Source organism: Astyanax mexicanus, chromosome 12 (assembly GCF_023375975.1).
Source record: "Astyanax mexicanus isolate ESR-SI-001 chromosome 12, AstMex3_surface, whole genome shotgun sequence".
Classification (NCBI taxonomy): domain Eukaryota; kingdom Metazoa; phylum Chordata; class Actinopteri; order Characiformes; family Acestrorhamphidae; genus Astyanax; species Astyanax mexicanus.
Genome location: NC_064419.1, coordinates 18,010,001 through 18,031,336, shown reverse-complemented (window position 1 = coordinate 18,031,336; position 21,336 = coordinate 18,010,001). Strand labels below are relative to the sequence as shown.

Sequence of the window (21,336 nt, the reverse complement as noted above, 5' to 3'; positions counted from 1 at the left end):
GGTGAGGAATCAGCCCAGAACTACACAGGAGGAGGTCATTCATGGCACGGAAGGTTCCCCTGCTTAAATCAGCACACGTCCAGGCCCATCTTAAGTTTCTCCACTACCATTTGGATGATTCAGAGGAGTCATGGGAGAAAATTCTGTGTTCAGATGAGACCAAAATATAACTTTTTGGTCTTAATTCCACTCGCCGTGTTTAGAGGACAAAAAGTGATGAGTACCATCCCAAAATCACCATCCCTACTGTGAAGCATGGAGGTTAAAGCATTGTGCTTTGGAACAGGACGACTGCACTGTATTAAGGAGAGGATGACCACCATGGTCTGAGGATGGCCATGTATTGTGAGATTTTGGGGAACAGCCTCCTTCCCTCAGTTAGAGCATTGAAGATGGGTCGTGGCTGGGTCTTCCAACATGACAATGACCCAAAGCACACAGCTAGAATAACCAAGGAGTGGCTCCGTAAGAAGCAAATCAAGGTTCTGGAGTGGCCTAGCCAGTCTCCAGACCTAAACCATATAGAAACCTGGCAGATCTGCAGAAGATCTATGTGGAGGAATGGGCCAAAATCCCTGTTGCAGTGTGTGCAAACCTGGTGAAAAACTACAGGAAACGTTTTATTTTTATTTTTTGATTATGTCGCTTACAGTGGATATGCACCTAAAGTGAAAATTTCAGAACCCTTCATGATTTCCAAGTGGGAGAGCAAAGCCGCTGGGTGTTCAAATATTTATTTTCCTCACTGTATTGTGAATCAAGATAAGATCATTTTAATTTATGCCAGTGTCACAAGCCTTTATGCTTAAAAAATTTAGGGAGACAAACATTCATATTAAATTACCATTAATTGTACAAAATACTGTTTCTTTATCACAAACACAGCTTTTCATTTGTCCTTATTGTCTCATTCCAATCTCACAGGTACAGGAGATGGGTATTCTAGAGACGATCTCTCCTGAAGAGAGAAAAAGACAAGAGGTGAGCATGAGGGGGAAAAAAACAAAGTCTCACTGCTGAGTAATATATTAACACACAACAAGGGCTGGTCACTGGAAAGCTGTCCAATGTCACAAGGTTATGCAGTTCTGTATCTGTTAATGGAACACAGTCTGGCTGGGCTTGATGTCATACTTTAAAGGCATTGTTGCTAAATAACTACAGTAGCATACAATCCTCCAAATGCTTCTTAATGATTAGGGATATATGAGGATATCCGGATCATACTGTTATTATTATCAGAGTCAGGTTTAATAGTATTATTGCAATCAGACAAATTGTTAGATGTGACTGATTTTTTTAAGCTAATATTTGTTTATCTATTTATCAGACTATATTTGCCATCTATATACCATCCCATTAGTTTGCCTCAGAATAAAACAAAATGATTTGTGGTAAAAAAAAAACATAAATTCTACTCAAGCCTGATAAGATCTGGTTTACAGTATCAGTGACACCTACGGACACATACCATCTTACAGCAACGGCTCAGTTATACTTTTGATTGAGATCATCATGCAGGACAAGGCACGGCAAGTTCTTTAAATGCTGTGGGTATTTTATAAGCAACAGGTGTCAATGCAAGGAAATATATATACTATCTTTCAAACATTTTAAAACCCCTCTATTTTTTTCCTTTACTTTTTTCTGGACCTGAACAGCTTAAAAATATTTTTTTCTTTAGAGAAATTACAAATAAAGCCAGAGAGCAAGCAGTGCTGTTACCTACACCTTCAAAAGACTAAAAAAAATTGGTACAGGGAAAGGTCCGGCTGACCCACATGGCAACGCCTTTAGCTCAGCGCAATATTATACTAAGTCCAATTAATAAAAAAGCAGCTTTTCTGGCCCATACAGCACTGCTACTGGACAACTAAAAACAATAGGGGTGTTCTAAAACCTTTCCTTTCTGATAAATGATGCGTGTTTTGCTAATTGTTAGTGTCTAGCCTACTTCTCTGGCTTTCATTTTGTTGTGTGTTGAGTTTGAGCTCCCCTTTGGTGGATGCTGCCACCAGATAGTCTGCCGTCATGAAGCCTGATTCAACAAGCAACTTGTATTCCTCTAACTAGCAGAGTCTGGAGGTGATGAGCTGCTCTCTAGTATCAACAACAGCTTATTCTTCTAAACTCACCATCCTGTTTTCACCCGCTTTCTTTAATGGGATAGGTTTGTCATTTTTAGGGATGTAAACATCAAGATTGTGAGTCAAGACTGTTGGAAAATAGTTTCCAGCTCTTTTAGGTCATGCCACATTTTCTTTTTACGGAAGACACAGCAATGTTTGAGGTTCACAGTTTGTCATTTCTATGTGCGGAACTTTTTTGTTATTTTGTACACGTTACAGCATTGTCTCAAAATTCTCATATCAGTGAATCTGTACTGTGAGTAGGTTCAGACTGCACCCTTGCTGCTGGCTATGTGGCCATTAAATGTCTGATTCTTGTGTCTGAGTTGAATCTCACTGCTGTGTAAATATCAAGGTCCACCTTGGACACACAACACAGCCACACCTTGTTGTCCTGTTCTATTCTATTCCTTTTTCCATACTCAGCGTTGTGTATGGGATCAGGTGCCTTCAGCATTGCTGTGGGATTTGCAGACAGATGGATAACCTGGTTACATGCCTTTTATCATTTATTTGCTTCTTTTTTCATTTTTCTCTCACTTTAGTTTTGAGTCTTTACAGTCCTGCTATCAGCTGTGTAGTGATGGCACCATAAAACTAATATGTCATGCTCCATATTATGTAATTTACAGTTAGGAGTATATATATCAATATATTGACCTTTTTTTGGAACATATATTGACCAATTTATGCCTCTGATGTAATGATGTTACTTTTAGAAAGCGCTGGAATTAGACAATAAAATGGTTAACTGTTTATGGTCTTTTTTTATACATAAGGAGCGTTGCGCGACACTAGTAAGGAATGGGGTGTCACGTATTCCTTCTAATTTAACAGGTCTCACTGCTGGGTGGTGCGGGGTTAGCTAACTAAGTTAAGTAAAGCTAAGCTAAGTAAACAAAACTGTAATTCTTTAAAAAAAATTAAACATTTTCTTTTAAAGTCAAACGAGCGCTGGCTGTTAATCTACACATATTTCTCTCCTGAGAACTGTTTATTTGTGTGAGTAAAGCGCTTCTTTTTAATTACAGTAAGCTTAGATTTAGCTTAAGCTTAGATTTCCGGCGAATGAGCTAGCTCTTAAAGTGGTTAGCAACTAATGCTAATGTTGCTCCAGTAGTGCTAGCCGGGGATGACAGCAGGGTACAGGCCGATAATGCTCACCTCTGAACGGCAAAAGAGCTAGTGCTTAGCGCAGTTAATGCTAATACTGCTAATACTGAGTGGCTTTACTGCTACTTTATTAATGATGTTCTTTGAGAAAATGAAAGGATTTTAAGTGCAAAATACAGTAACAAAAAATACAGTAACTATCCTATTTAAATAAAACAAAAATAAAATAAAACATAAAAAAAAAATCATACTGACTTTAGTTAACTACCATATATTCTACAGTGATAATGGTGATTAAAATTCTAGTCAAAAGCTTTTTGAATTAAGCAGAAATTATGGGTTTTATCAATTAATTACAAAAAATATATTAAAAAAATAGTTATATACATAAGCAATTACTATGATACCACTTTCATTTTGACTTTTATCCGCTTATCCTTGCCTACAACTCATAGATTACATGGACAAAAGTATTGGGACACTTGCAAGTCCTGTTTTTTTTTATCTAAAATCAAGGTTGTAAAACAGCACTTATCCTGTTTTTTGAAGTAACTGTCTCTACTGTCCAAAGATAACTTTCTAACAGGAACAATATCATTAATGAGGTCAGAATTTTGAATGTTTACCATTCCACAGCTCAGTTCTTGGGGGCTTTATACTCCTCTAACCTACACCTGGCATTAGACATGGTGCCAATAAATCCATGTTTATCTGCTCAAGAGAGTCCTATTATTGGCTTAAACTAGAGTTTAGATTCTCTGTCTGAGTACGACTCGATTTCCAACATCCACCAGCCTTCTGCACAGCCAAAATGAAGATCTCCTCACGTCAGTCAATCTCTACACCAAGCACCTCAGAACCATTTTAACTGCACGGGTTTAGATCAGGCTCATAATGACAGTTTATAGGGTCAAACAGGAGATATACGGTTTTGGGTAGGGTCTGATTGGATTTTTTTTGGTCCGTTCTAAGCTTTACGTATACTTCTCTAAAGGGACTAGACAAGCTGTGTTTGTGCATTTTATTGCATATTTGTTTATGTAATGGGCGCACCCTAAAGTAGTAGCTGAATACATTCAGGAGAAGGAGTGTCCACAAACATTTGGACATATAGGCTACTGCAGATTGTACTGTATGTTGTTGTGAGTCTTTTCAGATGGTGATAAAAGTATTGTATCATCAGAGTTTATCATGTTGAGCAGTTTCGTGGCAGACTGCTTCCTGGCTGATTTGTCATGCTTTGGTGAATTGTAGGGCACTATATGAGTCATGTGGTGTTTGATAAACTGTGTGCACAGCTCTTAAAAATAAAGTCTGTAAACACGTGAGTCATCATGCCTGATATAGACTATGGACAGAAATACAATAGATATTAAGTGAAGTTTCAGTATTAGTGTATACTGATTTGTGAGAATAATAAGTACTCATATTTAGTATTATGTTCTGTCTCATTTAATTTAATTTATTATGTCTCTGATTCATTATGTCTTCAGAGCAACAGAGTTTACATTATCATGGATTTCACACGATGCTAGATATGCTGTTTAGGGATAATTTGGGGGATTTTTGATAAGGGTGGGCAATATATCCCTAAAATAATGTCACGATATTTAATGGTATTTTCGTGATAACAATACTCTTGGCGATATGACACAAAAAAATATATATAAAATATTTCAAGAATACACTTCTGCAACAAAATGAAAATGACATTTTATTATTGCATATGATATAATATAGCACACCCCTAACTGAGATATTAAAACTACAAGAATTTTATCAGATTTGTAACAGAAGTCAATGATCCAGAATGTCATGATACTTATAATGCACTCCCAGTATCTCCATATATCCAGGATTAAAATAAAATAAATGATAGTAGACAGATATAATCTGTCTATAGTAGATATATAATGGGAAATGAGAACAGTGTGAATGAACAGTGTTTTATTTTGATAAAAATAGCACAAAAGTAGCACCCTTATGTAATAATTAGGGGTGGGTGATATGGCACAATATTTCAGGATATATTATCGTTCACAGTATTTAAAAATGTTGGTGATATTTTTGTGTATGGTATGATATGGCACACCCCTATTTTTGAAAATTTAAAAAGTATCCAAACCCTTTAAAAAATCGGATTTTGTCACCTTACAACCACAAACGTATATATATTTTTTTTTTGAGATTGTGGTAGACCAAAGCAAAGTAGCACATAACTGTCAAGTGGAGCGAAAATGAATTTGTGAATTACTAGTAAAAATATGAAAAGGTTTAAGGGGCATGATTTTTTTTATTTTGCAAGCCAATGTATGTCCAAGTGTTTGTGGATAAACCTTATAACGTATTTAGTTACATTTATTTGCATCCACTTCTAACACAGATTTGCAAATGCACTCGCACAGCTTATCTAGTTCCTGTAGAAATGCATTGCCAATAGAATAGGGCTCTGTTGAGCAGATAAACATGAACTTGTTAGCCCTATTAGCATTAAGCTGTGGGGAAGTCTGACTATATATAGTGAAATGATTGATGGTGCTTCATCCAGTACTTTTGGAATAAGCTGGGTGCAGTCAAATCACTATAGCATTGATCCAAAATACTTGATCCAAAATGGCTATGAAACAAAATGACATAGACTAGCCTGAAGTGTCACCTATAATAGGCCTGAACATCCTGTTCCCTTTTGAATTGGAAAGATTTCAGTATTGATATCATACAAAATGAACATACTCTAAATTACCACTGATCTGTTTCAAAAGTACTATGTTTTAATCTCATCAATATGAGGTCTTTGTAATGTGGAATGTTGTTTTGCTTCCTTATTCAAATACTTTATTCAAAAACACTTTTTTTAAAAACCTGAAGCAGAGTCGGAGTACAGTGATTACAAAACCAACTAGATATTGCTGTGGAATGATGGAACTAATGTCCTGGTTGTTGCCTTTCTACTATATATTTTTATTCTGTATGTTTGTGTAGGTCATCTTTGAGATTATGACTTCAGAGTACTCCTACCTGCACAGTTTGAGCATCCTGGTGCGCCATTTCAAAGCCAGTGACGATTTGAGGAAGACCATGACGGCCACCGAGCACCATCACCTGTTCTCAAACATCTCCGTCATCCAGGCAGTCAGCAAACGGTATGTCACTGAAACTCAACACAACGCACATCAGTGGTTTCCAAGTTTCAATAGCATTGTAAAGTAGGGCTAGGCATTGCTGTCTGTTTTATATCAGAGTAAAGGGTTTCATAATTCAACATTTTCAGAAATGTGTCATATGATACATGTTTTAAAACCCTAATATTTTTTTATGTTTTTTTGTCAAATGTGTTTTAATTTCAGTTCTAGTTAGTGTCAAGTTTTTCATTTTAATGCATCACTTTTAGAATATTGAACTGAAATAAATCAAATGAGTTCCACGGCAGTGTAAGGTCTTCCTGTCTGGCACACCACATTACATACAGCAGGACCCCTAAAACTACATTCACCTGTCTGTGCAACAAGGTATTTCAGTCATAAACAGGTCTGGACCATGTATATTGTAAATGCCGATATTCAAAGATGTTTTAAAAATAATCATTTCACAGCATCGCACCTTTCATACAGGTTACCAGTTCCGTGTGGTTTATAGAGCTGGAGCAAATGTTTGATTTTTAGATTCATCTCGATTCAGGCGTGGACAATTCTGAAATTTATTAAATACATAGAAATGTATTAAATACATAGCAAGCTTAAAAAATAAATATTTTAACATTTACAGTTCTGGAGCACTTAAAAATGATGAGTTTCTTTGATTTTACCAAATTGGAATATAATCAAAAGGAAGATGGATGATCACAAGCCATCAAACCAAGCTGAACTGCTTACATTTTTGCACCAGGAGTGGCATAGAATTATCCAAAAGCAGTGTGTAAGACTGGTGGAGGAGAACATGCCAGCATGCATGAAAACTGTTATTAAAAACTAGGGTTATTCCACCAAATATGGATTTCTGAACTCTTAAAACTTTATGAATATGAACTTGTTTTCCTTGTATTATTTGAGGTCTGGGAGAAATGTTGAGTGTAGTTTATAGAATAAAACAACAATATTCATTTTACTCAAACATATACTAATAAATAGCAAAATCAGAGAAACTATATCAAGAAAGTATATCAAGATCGCCAAGCCCTATGTAAATCATTAAGAGTGTCATGTTAGAATAAGAAAAGGAAAAGGAAATTAACTTTGTCATCTGTTGTCCTTTATATATGTCCACTTATTATTTGATCTGCAGCGACAAAGATCATCATAAATAAACAGAGGAAAACAATAATGTATGATGTTCATTAAATAAATACAGTAGTGTTCAAATATTTTTATCATTTTACTTGTCATTAGACAAAAACCCTTAGAATTGGAATCTACTAAAATAAAGATTTGGATGACTTTTTTGTTTCTAAGACAAAAACTCTAAAAAACAGAGGTACGATATGAGTACTTTTTTGTACTCAAAGGTACACTCTTCATAATTGTACCCTCAATGGTACAATACTGGTCTTTACAGGGTCAGATTTGTTCCCTCTGAAGTACAAAGTCATTTTTAACAGCTATAAGTACAAATGTGTACCATTTTTAACCAGCCAAAGGGTACATTCAGTATTCTGTACCACTGTACTAATAAACAATATATACTTTAATTGCACATTTTTTTATTTGAAAGCCTGACAATTTTGGATCATCAATTTTTTATCCATATTTAGTTGATGATAATGTTTATAATCTTTATAATCTTAACTGGCACAAAATCCATGGGTACAAAAAAGGATTTTCACTGAAAGTTACTTTTTTGTACCTCAATATAAGGTACAGCCCCAGCGACAAGCTTTGTACTCTTTTAGGTACAAATCTGTACTTACTTTTCTTAGTGTGCACTGAGCTATTTAAGTAATTATGCAAAATATTTTTTTTCCTGCTTGAGGAAGTGTTAAGTCTAGATAGTTAATACACCTAAAATAAGCAAACAAGTGATATAGCATTAACTATTACTGTGACAAATGTTGCATCAATCATTCTAATAATGTTACATTAGCCTTTAGTCCAGTGATGTCAAACCCGTCCACATCAGATCACATTCCAGCTGAGCAGAATCACACATCATCAGTTGTTTACAGACTGATCAACAGATTAAACAAGTGGAATCAGGTGTGCTGTTAGTGGTTTAGAATGAAAGCCTGAAGCCATACTGGTTTGATGATCCTGGCTTAGATGTTTTTTGATCTGAAATAAAGCTCTTAAACTGTTACATTATAATAGTTGACTGCATTTAAGTCACATTTAACATACTCCACGTTCCCCAAAACCAGCTTCAGCTTCAGAGAAAGCCGCCGTTTTCTTTCATCAATAGAATTACTAGTTGTTGGCATCTCTCATCAGTCAGCGTAATCAGTGTCTGCTGTGGGACTGATATTAGACTGGTTTAGTAGCTTGTGATATACAGTAAAATGAGAAACACAAAAGAGTATCGATGCTAGCAGTAAGTCAGTAAAAAAAGTAGTGCATTGTCTTTGATATACAAGAAAAACTGAAATCTAAATTTTAGTTTTAACCCCTTGAATCATAGGTTTTTCATTCAGGTATTAATACTCATGCTGAAACTATTTTTTTAAACATTTTTTTTATCATTTTAATAACATTTCAAATATGTTGTGGGGTGCCACCAGGTTTTATTTTAGGTCCTATTAAACTTTTTATTTATAACATTTAATGTTGTAATGAAAGTGAATAAATTATGTGTTTACTGGGAATGTTCACACTAGACTTCTCAAAATATGTAACAAAAATAAATAAAGGCCACGAAAATAGTCATACAAGTTGTTCTCATCATAACACAGACATTTTTCTCGGTAGTTTTCCAAGTGTGTCATGTCTGTGTTCTAACATGTTCTGTTCCGACGCTGCAGTGTTTTCGTCAGTACAGGATATGTCGAAACATGCTAGTCAAACTGGTTTAGCAGCCCAGCCTGAATAGGACTCATGTTTCTGTAAAACTCAAGCAGGGTCCTTTTTTCACCACACTACTGAGCATTCAGCCGAGAGAAACTGACCTATACCAGGGTCAGCTACCCGAAAGTACAGTTACTCAGCCAAAAGGTGTGGCGCGGTTCCAAACCTAGCCAAGCAATGCATAGCTGGTTTCTCAAGTATGCCGTTAGCAGCAGAGCAGGGTGTTTGAGATTAAGCTGAGTGGGGACATGGGAGGGACTTTTTGAAGTTGTTTTTTTTTCAGCTTGGGAGTTGCTGTGTGGGCCGGGAACATGGAAAGAAAGCTTTAATAGAAGGCAACTGTACTGTGTCTAAATAAAATATACAGTGGTATGAAAAAGTTTGGGCACCCCTGATATTTTTCTGGATTTTCCTTTATAAATCATTGGTTGTTCAGATCAGTAATTTTAGTTAAATATATCATATAGCAGAAGAACACAGTGGTATTTGAAAAGTGAAATGAAGTTTATAGGATTTACAGAAAGTGTGCAATAATTCTTTAAATAAAATTTTGACAGGTGCAGAAATGTGGGCACCATTGTCGTTTTATTGTTTTGAATACTTTTAGCACTAATTATTGAACCACAAAATTATGTTTGTTAAGAACATTGACCCTTGACCTACATACACAAGTGAATCTAATTATGAGATTCACTTGTGTTAATAAACCAATTGCAAGTTTTTCTCCTCTTTGCATCTTATCTGGAAAGTGGCAACATGGCAGCCTCAAAACAACTCTCAAATCACCTGAAAACAAAGATTGTTCAACATCATGATTTAAGAGAAAAAAAAGCTGTCAGTTTCCTCTGTGAGGAACATAGTGAGGAAATGGGAGACCACGAGAACAGTTCTAGTTAAGGCCCGAAGTGGCAGCCAAGTAAAATCTCAGATAAGCAGAGAAGAAGGATGGTGAGAAAAGTCATAGTAAACCTACAGACCAGCTCCAAACACCTACATCATCATCTTGCTGCAAATGGCGTCACTCTGCATCGTTCAGCTATTTAGGACACTTTGCACAAGGAGAGGCTGTATGGGAGAGAAATGCAGAAGAAGCATTTTCTGAGCACACGCCACAAACGGAGTCGCTTGAGGTATGCTAAAGCTAAAACACATTTGGATAAGCCAGCTTCATTTTGGAATAAGGTGCTGTGTGTGCACTGATGAAACTAAAATTGAGTTCTTTGGAGGGTGGTATGCATGGCGGAAAAAGAACACTTGCTCCCCACAGTAACGTTTGGTGGTGGTTCCATCATGCTGTGGGGCTGTGTGATCAGTGAAGGTACTGGAAATCATGTTAAAGTTAAGGGTCATATAGATTCCAGTCAATATCAGCAGATTCTTGAAAACAGTGTTCAAGAATCAGTGAGAAAGTTGAAGTTAAAGCGCCGGGGCTGGATACTTCAACAAGACGACGACTCTAAACACTAAACACTGCTCAAAACCTACTAAAGCTTTCATGCAGAGGAACAAGTACAACGTTCTGGAATGATCATCTCAGTCCCCAGACCTGAATATTATTTAAAATCTGTGGTGTGATTTTAAAGCAGGCTGTTCATGCTCAGAAACCATCAAACCTGACTGAACTGGAGATGTTTAGTAAAGAAGAATGGTCAAAAATACTTTTAACCAGAAGTCAGACTCTAATTGGAAGCTATAGGAAGCATTTAGAGGCAGTTATTTTTTGCAAAAGGAGGATCTAATTAATATTATTGCTTTTTTTCTGTTGGTGTGCCCAAATCTATGCTCCTGCCTAATTTTTGCCCAAACTTTTTTTATACAATACCACTGTAACTGCCACTGATTTTGGCTTCACTTTGTAGAGTAGATTTATAGACAGATTTATATTTTCACTGCATCTTGACTGACTTTGCTTTGCCTTATAATCAAGCTGTTAAAAAACAAAACAGCAAAGAACATGTAAAGGATGTTTTTTTGTTCTGCACAGTTTTGTATGTAGGACAGTTCAGTTCCAAACAGTACACCTCCAAGTCCTGATCCTTAAATATGTATAAATATAAATATTTTTTTTAGCAGAGTGTGCATTGATCTAAACCTTATGATTGTGTGTAAGTGTACATGTACACCACCTCTCACTAAATGCCCCCAACACTAGGACATGCAAAGTCAGATATATAATTACTGGCATTTACATGAGTAAACATGAGTGAATTTTAATGGCATGGCTGATCAGTGTATGCTAAGAGGGAAACATTAATTTTTTGCATTCATCTTTTTTTTGTGTTTTTTAATACTTTATTTTTATTGCCACTTTAAAAGAACAAGCAGGCATAGTCCACCACAGATTCTGTCATGTTTCAGTGTGTCATTTCAAAGCTCATTTTACGTGTATAACCTCTCTCTCTCTTTCTGTCACCTTCTTTGTCCCTCTTAGGTTTTTTGAGGAGCTTGAGAGGCGTCACCAGTTGGACCCTGTAATTAAGGACATCAGTGATATTGTACAGGATTATGCAGCCAACCACTTCAAGCCTTACATCGTGTACTGCTCCAACGAAACCTTCCAGCAGAGGACCCTGCAGAAGCTACTGTGAGTACAGAGCAGACCATGCAGACCAAGCTTCAAAAGACTGTCATGACTTTTGTTGTTATTGTACTGATATAATCAGGACAGACAGACGTCCTTCCTGACTTCCTGACCCACTCACTCACTCACTCACTTACTCACTCACTTACTTACTTACTGACTTGATCCCCGAGGGGAAATTTCACAAAAGTATTCTAGAACAGTATTTGGATACAATACTATACTTCACAGTTGCTCATTGTAGGGTATATAAAAGAATGAATCCACTCTCTAGGAAATCGTTTTTGAAATAGCATGCAAATCAACACTGAAAAATGTGATAGCTATGTGTTTCTTCCTGTGTCTATGCATGTTTGTGTAATTTAATCATGAAAAACTGATTGTGAGGCGAAGTACTTTGTTTAAAAATGGCTCATTTTAACCATTCTAATGCTGTCTTCCATATATCGGAATTTCCAAATCGCAAATAGGAAATTTGAAATGAAACACCCTCACAAATTGGATTATCTGAAAACGTGACCAATCCCAAGTTATAAATCAAAGATGGTTGCTTTGCAGATCAGCACTTGTAAAAGCAGTGGAAATATATTGTTTACTTAGTCTAACTTCTACCTGTGGACGTGTTTTTAGATTGTATAAGGCATTGTTATTAACCTCTTACAGGACTGTTAAACCAGTTGTGTGTAAATATCAGCCTGTTTTCACCTGGCATTTACATGTTTTGTATCTGTATAGCACCTGGATATACTATAACTGGATTCCGTTTACACCGATCACCAAATTCATTTACCACTCAAACAACACAAGCGTGGGTGTGATGTTATTCCGTTGGCTCTATTTTTCAGGCATAACAAGTTTCATCTCTGTTAATGCCATAGCCAGTTGGCAGTCCAAGAGAGAGCAAAGCTAGTCTGCTTATCGCTCTTGATGTATAGGACGGGATGTCCCTCTAGATGTCCCTATAATTGGGAGATCGCTTACCATCAGCTGCTGGAGTCCCGAGAGAGCACAATTGGCCTTGCTCTCACCTGGATGAGTAGATGGCACTCATTCCTCTCATCACTCCTAGGGTGAGATCGGTCATCATAAGGCGTCTGTGAGCTGATGTATCAGAACCGAGTCGTTGCGCTTTCCTCCGAGAGCGCTGTGATGCTACTCTTTACCCTCCTAGTGTTGGAGTATGATTAGTGATAGAGGATATTCAGCTGACTAACAGTTTAGTAGTTTGGACAGTCGACCTAGGTAAATTGAGGAGAAAAAAATTAACAGTGTCCAAAAGAAGTGGTAATTGACTTAATGAGACTTAGTTTACTAGTGTCATTAGCAACCAAGCTAGTGGCTTAGTGGTTTGTTGATGTTTTAGAAATTGGATTGATGGAATTAGGTTGTAGTGGGCAGCACAGCATAGCACAGTAAAGTTATTGGATTCATGATGGTGAAATTTTAAAACTGTAAATAGAATTTAGCTCATAACAATTATCTGCTTTAAGAATAGTTGAGTGTATTCACTGTCCGATCTAGGTCTGCAACGATTAGTTATTTTAATCGACAATGTCGATTATTTAAAATTGTCGACTACAAATTTCATTGTTGACTAATCGATCATTTGTAACAGTACCACATTACACAAAGTGCTTGGAACAGAAGCGCAATGAGAGATGGGTAAATGGCTCACTCACAAAATTGACATATTAACTCACTAAATATCAGTACTTTCCACATTTCAACAACATCTACATATTTAAATGCCTTTTATATCTCATGTTCAGCTGTTTCTATCGTTTTTAGAGATGGAGGACATGGCAAAAATAATCATTGACTAATCGACTAATCGAAAAAATAATCATCAGATTAATGGACTACCAAAAAAATCATTAGTTGCAGCCCTAGTCTGATCTTTAATTTATTTTATTAGCTATTTTTGACCAGAAATACATGTACTGAATTTCTTTGATGCAGGTTTACACAATAATTTAATTTACTTATCTTTCTACGTCATATAGGTTTAGCACAAAAGCATGTATATTTGCTTGGCTAAAGCTCCTTTAAATAAAAAATATTATCTCTGTATCAGCTGATAATCAGTATCAGCCTTCTGCACTGTCAGTATTACCATTATTACACATGTCAGTTTCACAAGAACACACTGATCCATTGTGCAGACTCATTTCATTGCTGTGTGATCTGTATGTGTGTTGCAGTGCGAGTAACACGGCCTTTAAAGAGGTGCTGAAAAAGATAGAGTCCAGTCCTGAATGTGGAGGATTGCCCATGATCTCCTTCCTCATTCTGCCCATGCAGAGAGCCACCCGCCTGCCCCTGCTGATGGATGTGAGGAGACCCTTAATCCCCCCCCCCCCACACACACACACACACATACTGCATATATAAAAACATTTATATTTAGACTGTCTTTCTCATGCTTTTAGTTAAATTCACATATACAAGAAGTAAAAAAACACACTCCAGCTTCTTCACATGTAGCTGGCTATGCTGTTATTCCATGATGTAACTGAACTTGCCCCCTGTCTGTACCTTCATGCAGACCATCTGTCAGAAGACCCCCAAACAGACGACCAATTACTATGCAGCTCGTTGGGCACTAAAGGAAATCAGCAAGGTACTGCATGCATCATGTACCCATCTACTTTACAGTTAAAAATCTGAAACACGTTAAGCTTTCTCTACAGGCTCGTGAGTCACTTTGTGGCTTCTAGAATTATTTTTAATTATACTATATTTAAATAACAATTATTACAGATTCAAAAACATGTATGAATATCATGAAGGTGTTGATTCAGCTGCATTCATTTTAAATTGTTAACATCTATTATTTAAAAAATAATTGTCGTGGTATGGTGGATCAGAGAGGATCGCAGTGTGCCTCAGTGTCACTGAAGGACTGAAAGTAGTCCACCAACCAGAATTATATCAAGCCAAAAAGTCCTGTGGGCAGCATCCTGTGGCAGTGATGAAGGATTAGAGGTTGATCAACACAAACTGTGCAGCAACAGATTTTTAGCTTCTGTCTCTGACTTTACATCTACAATATGGAGCAGCTAGGCAGGAGTGTCTAATAATAATAGAGTGGAGGACAGTGAGTGAACACAGTGTTTAAAAACACCAGCAGCACTGCTGCATATGATCCACCACCCAAATAATGGCTTTTTCTTCTGGTTGATAATAAAGAATGGGATAATAAAGAATGCAAGAGGAACAGAAGGTCTACAGTCTGTAATTTGTAGAAATGTTTATAATCCTATTATATAACACCAACTCTAATCATGGACCTCATTAAGAGGGTGGATCTTATAAACTATATTTCAGCTGGACTATACGTGCAACAGCTGAATATCATGATGATTAAATCATTTGGTGTTCCAAGCCTGTTAAACAAGGTCATCTTATTTGTTGTGTTTGTTTGTTGGTCAGCTTGTGAAGAGCTGTAATGACGGAGCCCGGAGGATGGAGCGCACTGAGCAGATGTACACCATCCAGAAACAGATGGAATTTGGGAGGATCAAGGTCTTTGTTACAACACTGCAATTATCCCAGAGTCATCCACACTCAAGTGTTTACGGCGATTACAGTTTACAGAACACATTGTGCTTTACTAATCCAGTCACATGCTTTATATATGCATGTAACAAATTTGAGGAAAGCCTGTATGACCACTGTTGTAATCTGGGATCAGTGGTGGAAAATCCAGGTCCGGGAAGTAAAAGTAATTTTTGTGTTTTTTACTTATCTGGTATTTGAAGAATTCTGTATTTAGTCTTTTATCCAACAGTTAAAACACAAAATCCTGTTTTTTTTTTTACCAGGCTGATGGAACTAAATGCTGAGGTAATTTTACTAGGCAGCTGGAATAGAATTCTGAGTTGAAATCTTACTAATTTTGGCAGTTAAAACAGAAATCTGAGGTAAAACAAGGCAGTTGCATCCAAATAACTGGAGTAAAATTGTTCTTATCCAGTAGTTGAAACATTGTGGGTCATTTATGTGCTTTGAAACAAAATACTGGGGTCAAATGTTTCTTACCAGACAGCTGGAACAAAAATATTTAAATTCTTACATGACAATAGGAATACATTTTCTATTAATTCTGTATTTCTACTTCAAACAGGCATTTAAATATTTGGATTTTTATTTACTAACAGTTGGAACAGTTAGGTTTTATTTTCTGGACCTGGATTTGTCACTGTTGTATGGGATGCACTTAATTACCAAACTTCAGACACAAACATGTAGTGTATTGATTTTGTTCATTTTGTTCATTTTTTGGTCAAATGCTTTGCATTACAGCATTTTAAGATTCACACAAATCTTTGATGACGTTGACCTCCTTTTCCTTTCGATGTGTTTGTAGCCATTCCCGCTAGTATCAGCCTCTCGCTGGCTGCTGAAGAAAGGTGAGCTGGCCATAAATCTGGAGGAGCTGGGTCTCTTCTGGAAAGCTTTCAGCCACAAGAGTTACTGGCTTTTTGTCTTCAATGACGTGCTGATCGTCACAAAGAGGAAAAGGCAAGTTCACCATTTATGAGGGATTTTATATATACAGTGTGTGTCCAAATATTTGTGGACACTCCTTTAAATAAATGTATTCAGCTACATTAAGTTGCAACCAGTGCTGACAGAGATGTGCAACAGTACACAAAAAACCTACACAGAACTAAGGAAGAAATGGTTCAAATTTGCCTATTGAACAACACCAGTGAAGTACAATAGACTAGGTCATTGGCTGAACTGCAGTGTTATTAGTGTAAAAATGTTTTTATTTTAAAACGTTTCTAACTGTTCTTCTTACTGCCTCACGGTGCTGTTAGCCAATCAGAGGCGATATGTTTGCATGCATGAATATTCATGAGCAAGGGCTGGAATCCTATTGTTTCTTTCCGCTCACTCCTCCACCAGACTAAAGCAGCGTTATACCGGATCACCGGAGCACTTTTTTCACAAATAAAGGCTCACATGGCATTCATTCATACAAGAGACCACAACTACATATTTTAAAATGAATAAAAAAAACAATGGAATGAGACTTTTAAGACCTTTAAAAATGTAGCTCTTTAAAATCAGAGGTGTCAAGTAACAAAGTAACAAATGCCTTACTTAAGTGAAACTTTGGTTATCTATACTTTTTACTGAAGTATTTAATTTTTTACCAACTTTTTACTTTCTGCTCCTTACATTTTAAAAATGTAATTTTCTATTTAGTTTACTAAAACTCCTATCCAGATAAATTTCTCCATCCAGATAGAGTGATTCTGATTGTGGTTGGATGAGAAGAATAAACATATACCATTCAGACACCCTATTGGTTTATATGAGATTCATCACACTACAGCAAGGACATAGCAGATATATATAGCCTAGTATAAAGAGTCTGTGGCAGAGACTCGAGTAAAATGTCCCAATTAATCTACTTTAATATGTTTGCTTTGTTCTAAACTACATTAATTTGCAATGGGCATATATGTGGCTAAAACAGGAAGTCTAGTGCATCCCAATTTTTTTTTACATTAAAATTTAAAATAACATTATAGACAAATGTGTTTGGGGAGAGTGCACTATAAGCTTCTGTGGTGGTGCCTAGGTTTTGCACTTAATGGGATATTTTTCCCCTTACATTACTTTTGCTTTTACAATTTAAGTAGTAGAAATCAGTAAAAATCAGTACTTTTACATCAGTGGAAAGCTTGAGTTGATACTTCAACTTCTGTAGAAGTAACTATACTTCAACCTACAGATTAATGAATGTCAGTAATTTTAACATCTTTGTTTGATTGGGAAAGTTGTCTATAGCAGAGTTATTGACCTGAGTATCTTCAGGGTCAGATCTCAGTGGGTGGGTTTGGATGACTGATGTAGTGTAGCATGCCTGACATACCCTTATGACTCTTCTTGACTCAAGCTACCACTCTCTCATACATATCTCAGCAAAAAGGAAGCACGGGAAGCGTGGCTGAACTGCAGTTTAGCTTATATTAGCCTATCATGTCATGTGAGCATGACTATATAACTCTTTGAGAAAAGTCTCATTTCAAGGCCAGCTAGTCTTTAATTAGTGTGAGTGGGAGTGTCTCATTAAAGATAACACAGCATTCATAGCACAGCAGACTCGCTGCATTACTGATGACAACAGCCGATACTATCAGGGACTAGTTGTGTTAGATAGTGTTCTTGCATAGGCGTTCTTGTAACTTGAACCTTGTGTGTATGCAAACAGTGAGGAGAGCTACGTGGTGTGTGACTACGCCACCCTGGAGAATGTGGAGGTAGTAGAGGAGCAGGCTGACTCCAAGCACTACCTGCGCCTCACCATGAAGCCCAACAGCGAGGGGCGCTGTGAGCAGATGGCCTTTGTCTCTGAGAACAAGTAAGCTGATATAAACACATGCTGTCTCTAGCTCCATCTGCTGGAACATGCATTAACTATAATCACGAGCCAACATTTGACAGTGTGCAAATGTACTGCATAGCATGATTGTTGGAATGATGAGCAGTAATTACATAGAAATTACATCAAATTATTTGCAAATCTGGATTTGTGCGTTTGCAGGCTGGACAGAGCTCGCTGGGTTACTGCTCTGAGGAGACACAAGCAAGCCGAGAGTATCCTTAGCAATGATGGTAAGTGTGAGAAATTTAAGGTCTTAATTAACTATAAACAGTTTTTTATTGCGTACATTTTATTGGATACAAGCCTGATCAATCCACCCCCATGTTTTACAGTTTCAGATATTCATTCAGAAACTTTGTTTGATTAGTTTTTGACTAATCAAATAAAAATCTAACCGTTTGCAGTCTGCAAGTTTCACAGGGGTTTAACAGACCTAGGCTATGTTCACATTACCAGGCTGATATTTTTTTTTTTCAACTTGTGAGTCAGATGTGAGTCACTTTTTTTATATGTGGTCCTAAATCGGATACGTATCTGATCCATTGACATGCGACATGAATTTAAACGGTCAAATCAGAATTTATGCAGCTTTTTGCTTTTTATTTATTTATTTATTTATTACATGCTACTCTCTCACACCAAAACATCTCTCAGTGCAGCTGTGCAACTATAGCTGCAAAAACAGCAAAAGCAAACCGCCTGGCCTTTTTTCACCTCCTCGATCTGAGTATGTACTTCAGACCAGCTGTCAACTCTCCACTCCAGCAAAAGATGCTCCACAAATGAGCTGCTAACTCATCTATTTAATCCGTTTTTGTTGTTTTTGAAGATGGCAATATTTATACACGTATCAATGTGCGCATGTGAGGTGTTTCAGGAACTGATTTGTTCACATTACACACAGATACAGGTCACTTACATTTGCAGATGTGAACTGTGAAGATAGCCACATCGGATCTGAGCAAAAAATCGGATTTGACCAATGGGGTTTGTAACGTGAATGTAGCCTAAATATAGATGACCGGTGTAGATCTACACATCCCATGGCAGTAAATCTCCAGGACCCAGATTGAGCACCTCTGATTTAGTCATGCAAAAATGTTACGTTTTAATGTTATGTATTTGATGTAATGTGTTTTATTTTTTGCTGCAGAATTAAACATAAAACCACTGTAACTAGTATATTAGGCCAAATTTAACAGAAGCAAATGATCACATTTTGATATGCCTTGTGTCTGTATATTTCAGAACTGCCTCAGTATGAGGCTACCAAAGCTTATATGCCAAAAGAACCAGATGAGCTGAGTATGCAGCAGGCTGAAGTGGTAATCGTCCTACAGGAAGTGGAGGGTAAGGATACACTATTTAGCTTTTTTTTTTTTTTTAACGCTAGCTGCTGTGGATCAATACCAGCTAAAACTGGCTTAGAGCACGATCAATGTGGGATCTCAAAAAAAAAAAAAAAGTGATGTCCGTGTAATATTTAACCCTAAAATTACTGTTGTGGATTGAAGCATACGGAAGCTAGTGTGGCGCTGCTGACATATGTGCAGAGCTTTCATTTATTAAGCAAACCAGTTCAGCACCAAGTAGCTTTGTGTACATCTGCTGCACTATTTCTCTTTTTAAGAGTATTCACAGGAGTTGGAGAGGTGCAAATAAGAAGTACTTCTAGTTCACTTTATTGTGACTTAAACTCATGCTTCTGAGTCACTACACAATGCAACTGAGCACGCGGTAATCTGAAGTCATGTGGTTTAACCCAATGAATCACTCGAATGCCTGTTTTATCCTTTAGAAATGCCTAAGCAAGGCAAATGGAATTCCAGAAATCCAAAAAAAACTAATCTATATTAACAGATGCTCTCTGAATCATCAAAACAAGCCTTTCCAGTAATCTGAACTGACATTACCATCTATGCTAGGTTGGTGCTATGGGGAACGGATGAGGGACGGTGAGAAAGGCTGGTTTCCAGCCAGCTGTGCTACACAGATTACCAACCCCACCGCGCTGGAGTCCAACATTCAGCAGATGGAACGACTGCGCAAGGAGACCAATGTCTGATCAGACTGCGGAACTACCCCATATGACCTCCCTCCTGAAGGCCTTTCTGTAGATCATCTATTTCAGGAAATGTGGTTTTATTGGACGACTTTGACTGTATATATAGAGTAAATGAACTACAAAATACTTCCAACATTTAAAAGTGATCAAACATGAAAGAACAACAATAGAGGACAATGTTCGTCTTTGACTTTTTATTTTTGAGCTTGCCTTTGTTAAAATTCATGTCTGAATACATAAAAAGTTATTTAAAAATGTCAAACTGACCAGATATCAAATTACTTCTTTTAAAAACCATTTGGTGTAAAAACTTAAGACCGATTTAGAAAAACATCTGCTGTTTCCCCAAAACTCTTAGCTGTCACATAAAAAGAATGGAAAAGAAAACAGGTCTGCATAGATTCTGCAGGCAATCGGTGGTAATCTGGTCAAACACATGTTGCAAGCTTAGACGATCGTCAGGTCAAATCTGGTTCTTATTGCTCAGATCTTGGATGTTTCTTCTTGTTGTCAAAAAACTGCAACACAAGAGAAAAGGAACAAAGTTAATTCAGCTTTTAATTCATCTGAAGTCAGTTAAACAGTGTCAGGCCTAACCTACAGTGGAGAGCTCTGGTGGATCTCTGGCTTTGGAACCTGACCTCAATTTGAAACTACCATGCAGATAAAATGTCACCCAATGATGCCAAAGCTACAGGCACAATAGTGTGTGTGTGGGGAGCCAGGCATTTAGTTTACTTTATCAAATCCACAGCATTAGCTCGTGCCATTACTGAACAGGCTGATCCAGTCTCGTGTCAATAGAAAATGCAAACTGAAGCACTGCTCCAGGGCAATCAGAGTTTAACTGAGCTGGGCAGTTAACCAAGATGCCATCCTGAATGGCATTTGCCCTTCCCTTTCCAGTGGATCTGGTTAAACCAGCATATTATTCACAAGGACATAATGTTAAACATGTAACAGTTACGTTTCAGAGGTTGGGGGTGATCTCAGCTTAACTGCTGTGGTTATGGATTCCTTATTGGCAATTTTTACATGCATGTTTTCATGTTCCC

General features: G+C 37.1%; 2 protein-coding genes across 3 annotated transcripts in view; one reads left to right on the top strand and one right to left on the bottom strand.

The window, feature by feature from the left end:
- arhgef16 (Rho guanine nucleotide exchange factor (GEF) 16) overlaps positions 1-20,792 on the top strand; it is a 31,642-nt gene extending 10,850 nt beyond the window's left edge. The window contains exons 5-15 of the mRNA XM_007247951.4: positions 925-981; positions 6,225-6,385; positions 11,664-11,816; positions 14,015-14,144; positions 14,359-14,433; positions 15,246-15,338; positions 16,183-16,337; positions 18,043-18,192; positions 18,376-18,446; positions 19,465-19,566; positions 20,142-20,792. Coding sequence (XP_007248013.3) covers positions 925-981; positions 6,225-6,385; positions 11,664-11,816; positions 14,015-14,144; positions 14,359-14,433; positions 15,246-15,338; positions 16,183-16,337; positions 18,043-18,192; positions 18,376-18,446; positions 19,465-19,566; positions 20,142-20,281 — 1,287 coding nt within the window. The 3' untranslated portion in view covers positions 20,282-20,792. The remainder of the gene's footprint in view (positions 1-924; positions 982-6,224; positions 6,386-11,663; positions 11,817-14,014; positions 14,145-14,358; positions 14,434-15,245; positions 15,339-16,182; positions 16,338-18,042; positions 18,193-18,375; positions 18,447-19,464; positions 19,567-20,141) is intronic.
- Positions 20,701-21,336, bottom strand: part of ybx1 (Y box binding protein 1) — a 7,552-nt gene continuing 6,916 nt past the window's right edge. For both annotated transcript variants that reach the window (XM_049485555.1, XM_049485556.1), the window contains exon 8: positions 20,701-21,336. This exon is cut by the window's right edge and continues 162 nt beyond it. The gene's annotated coding sequence lies outside the window, so the exon portion shown is untranslated.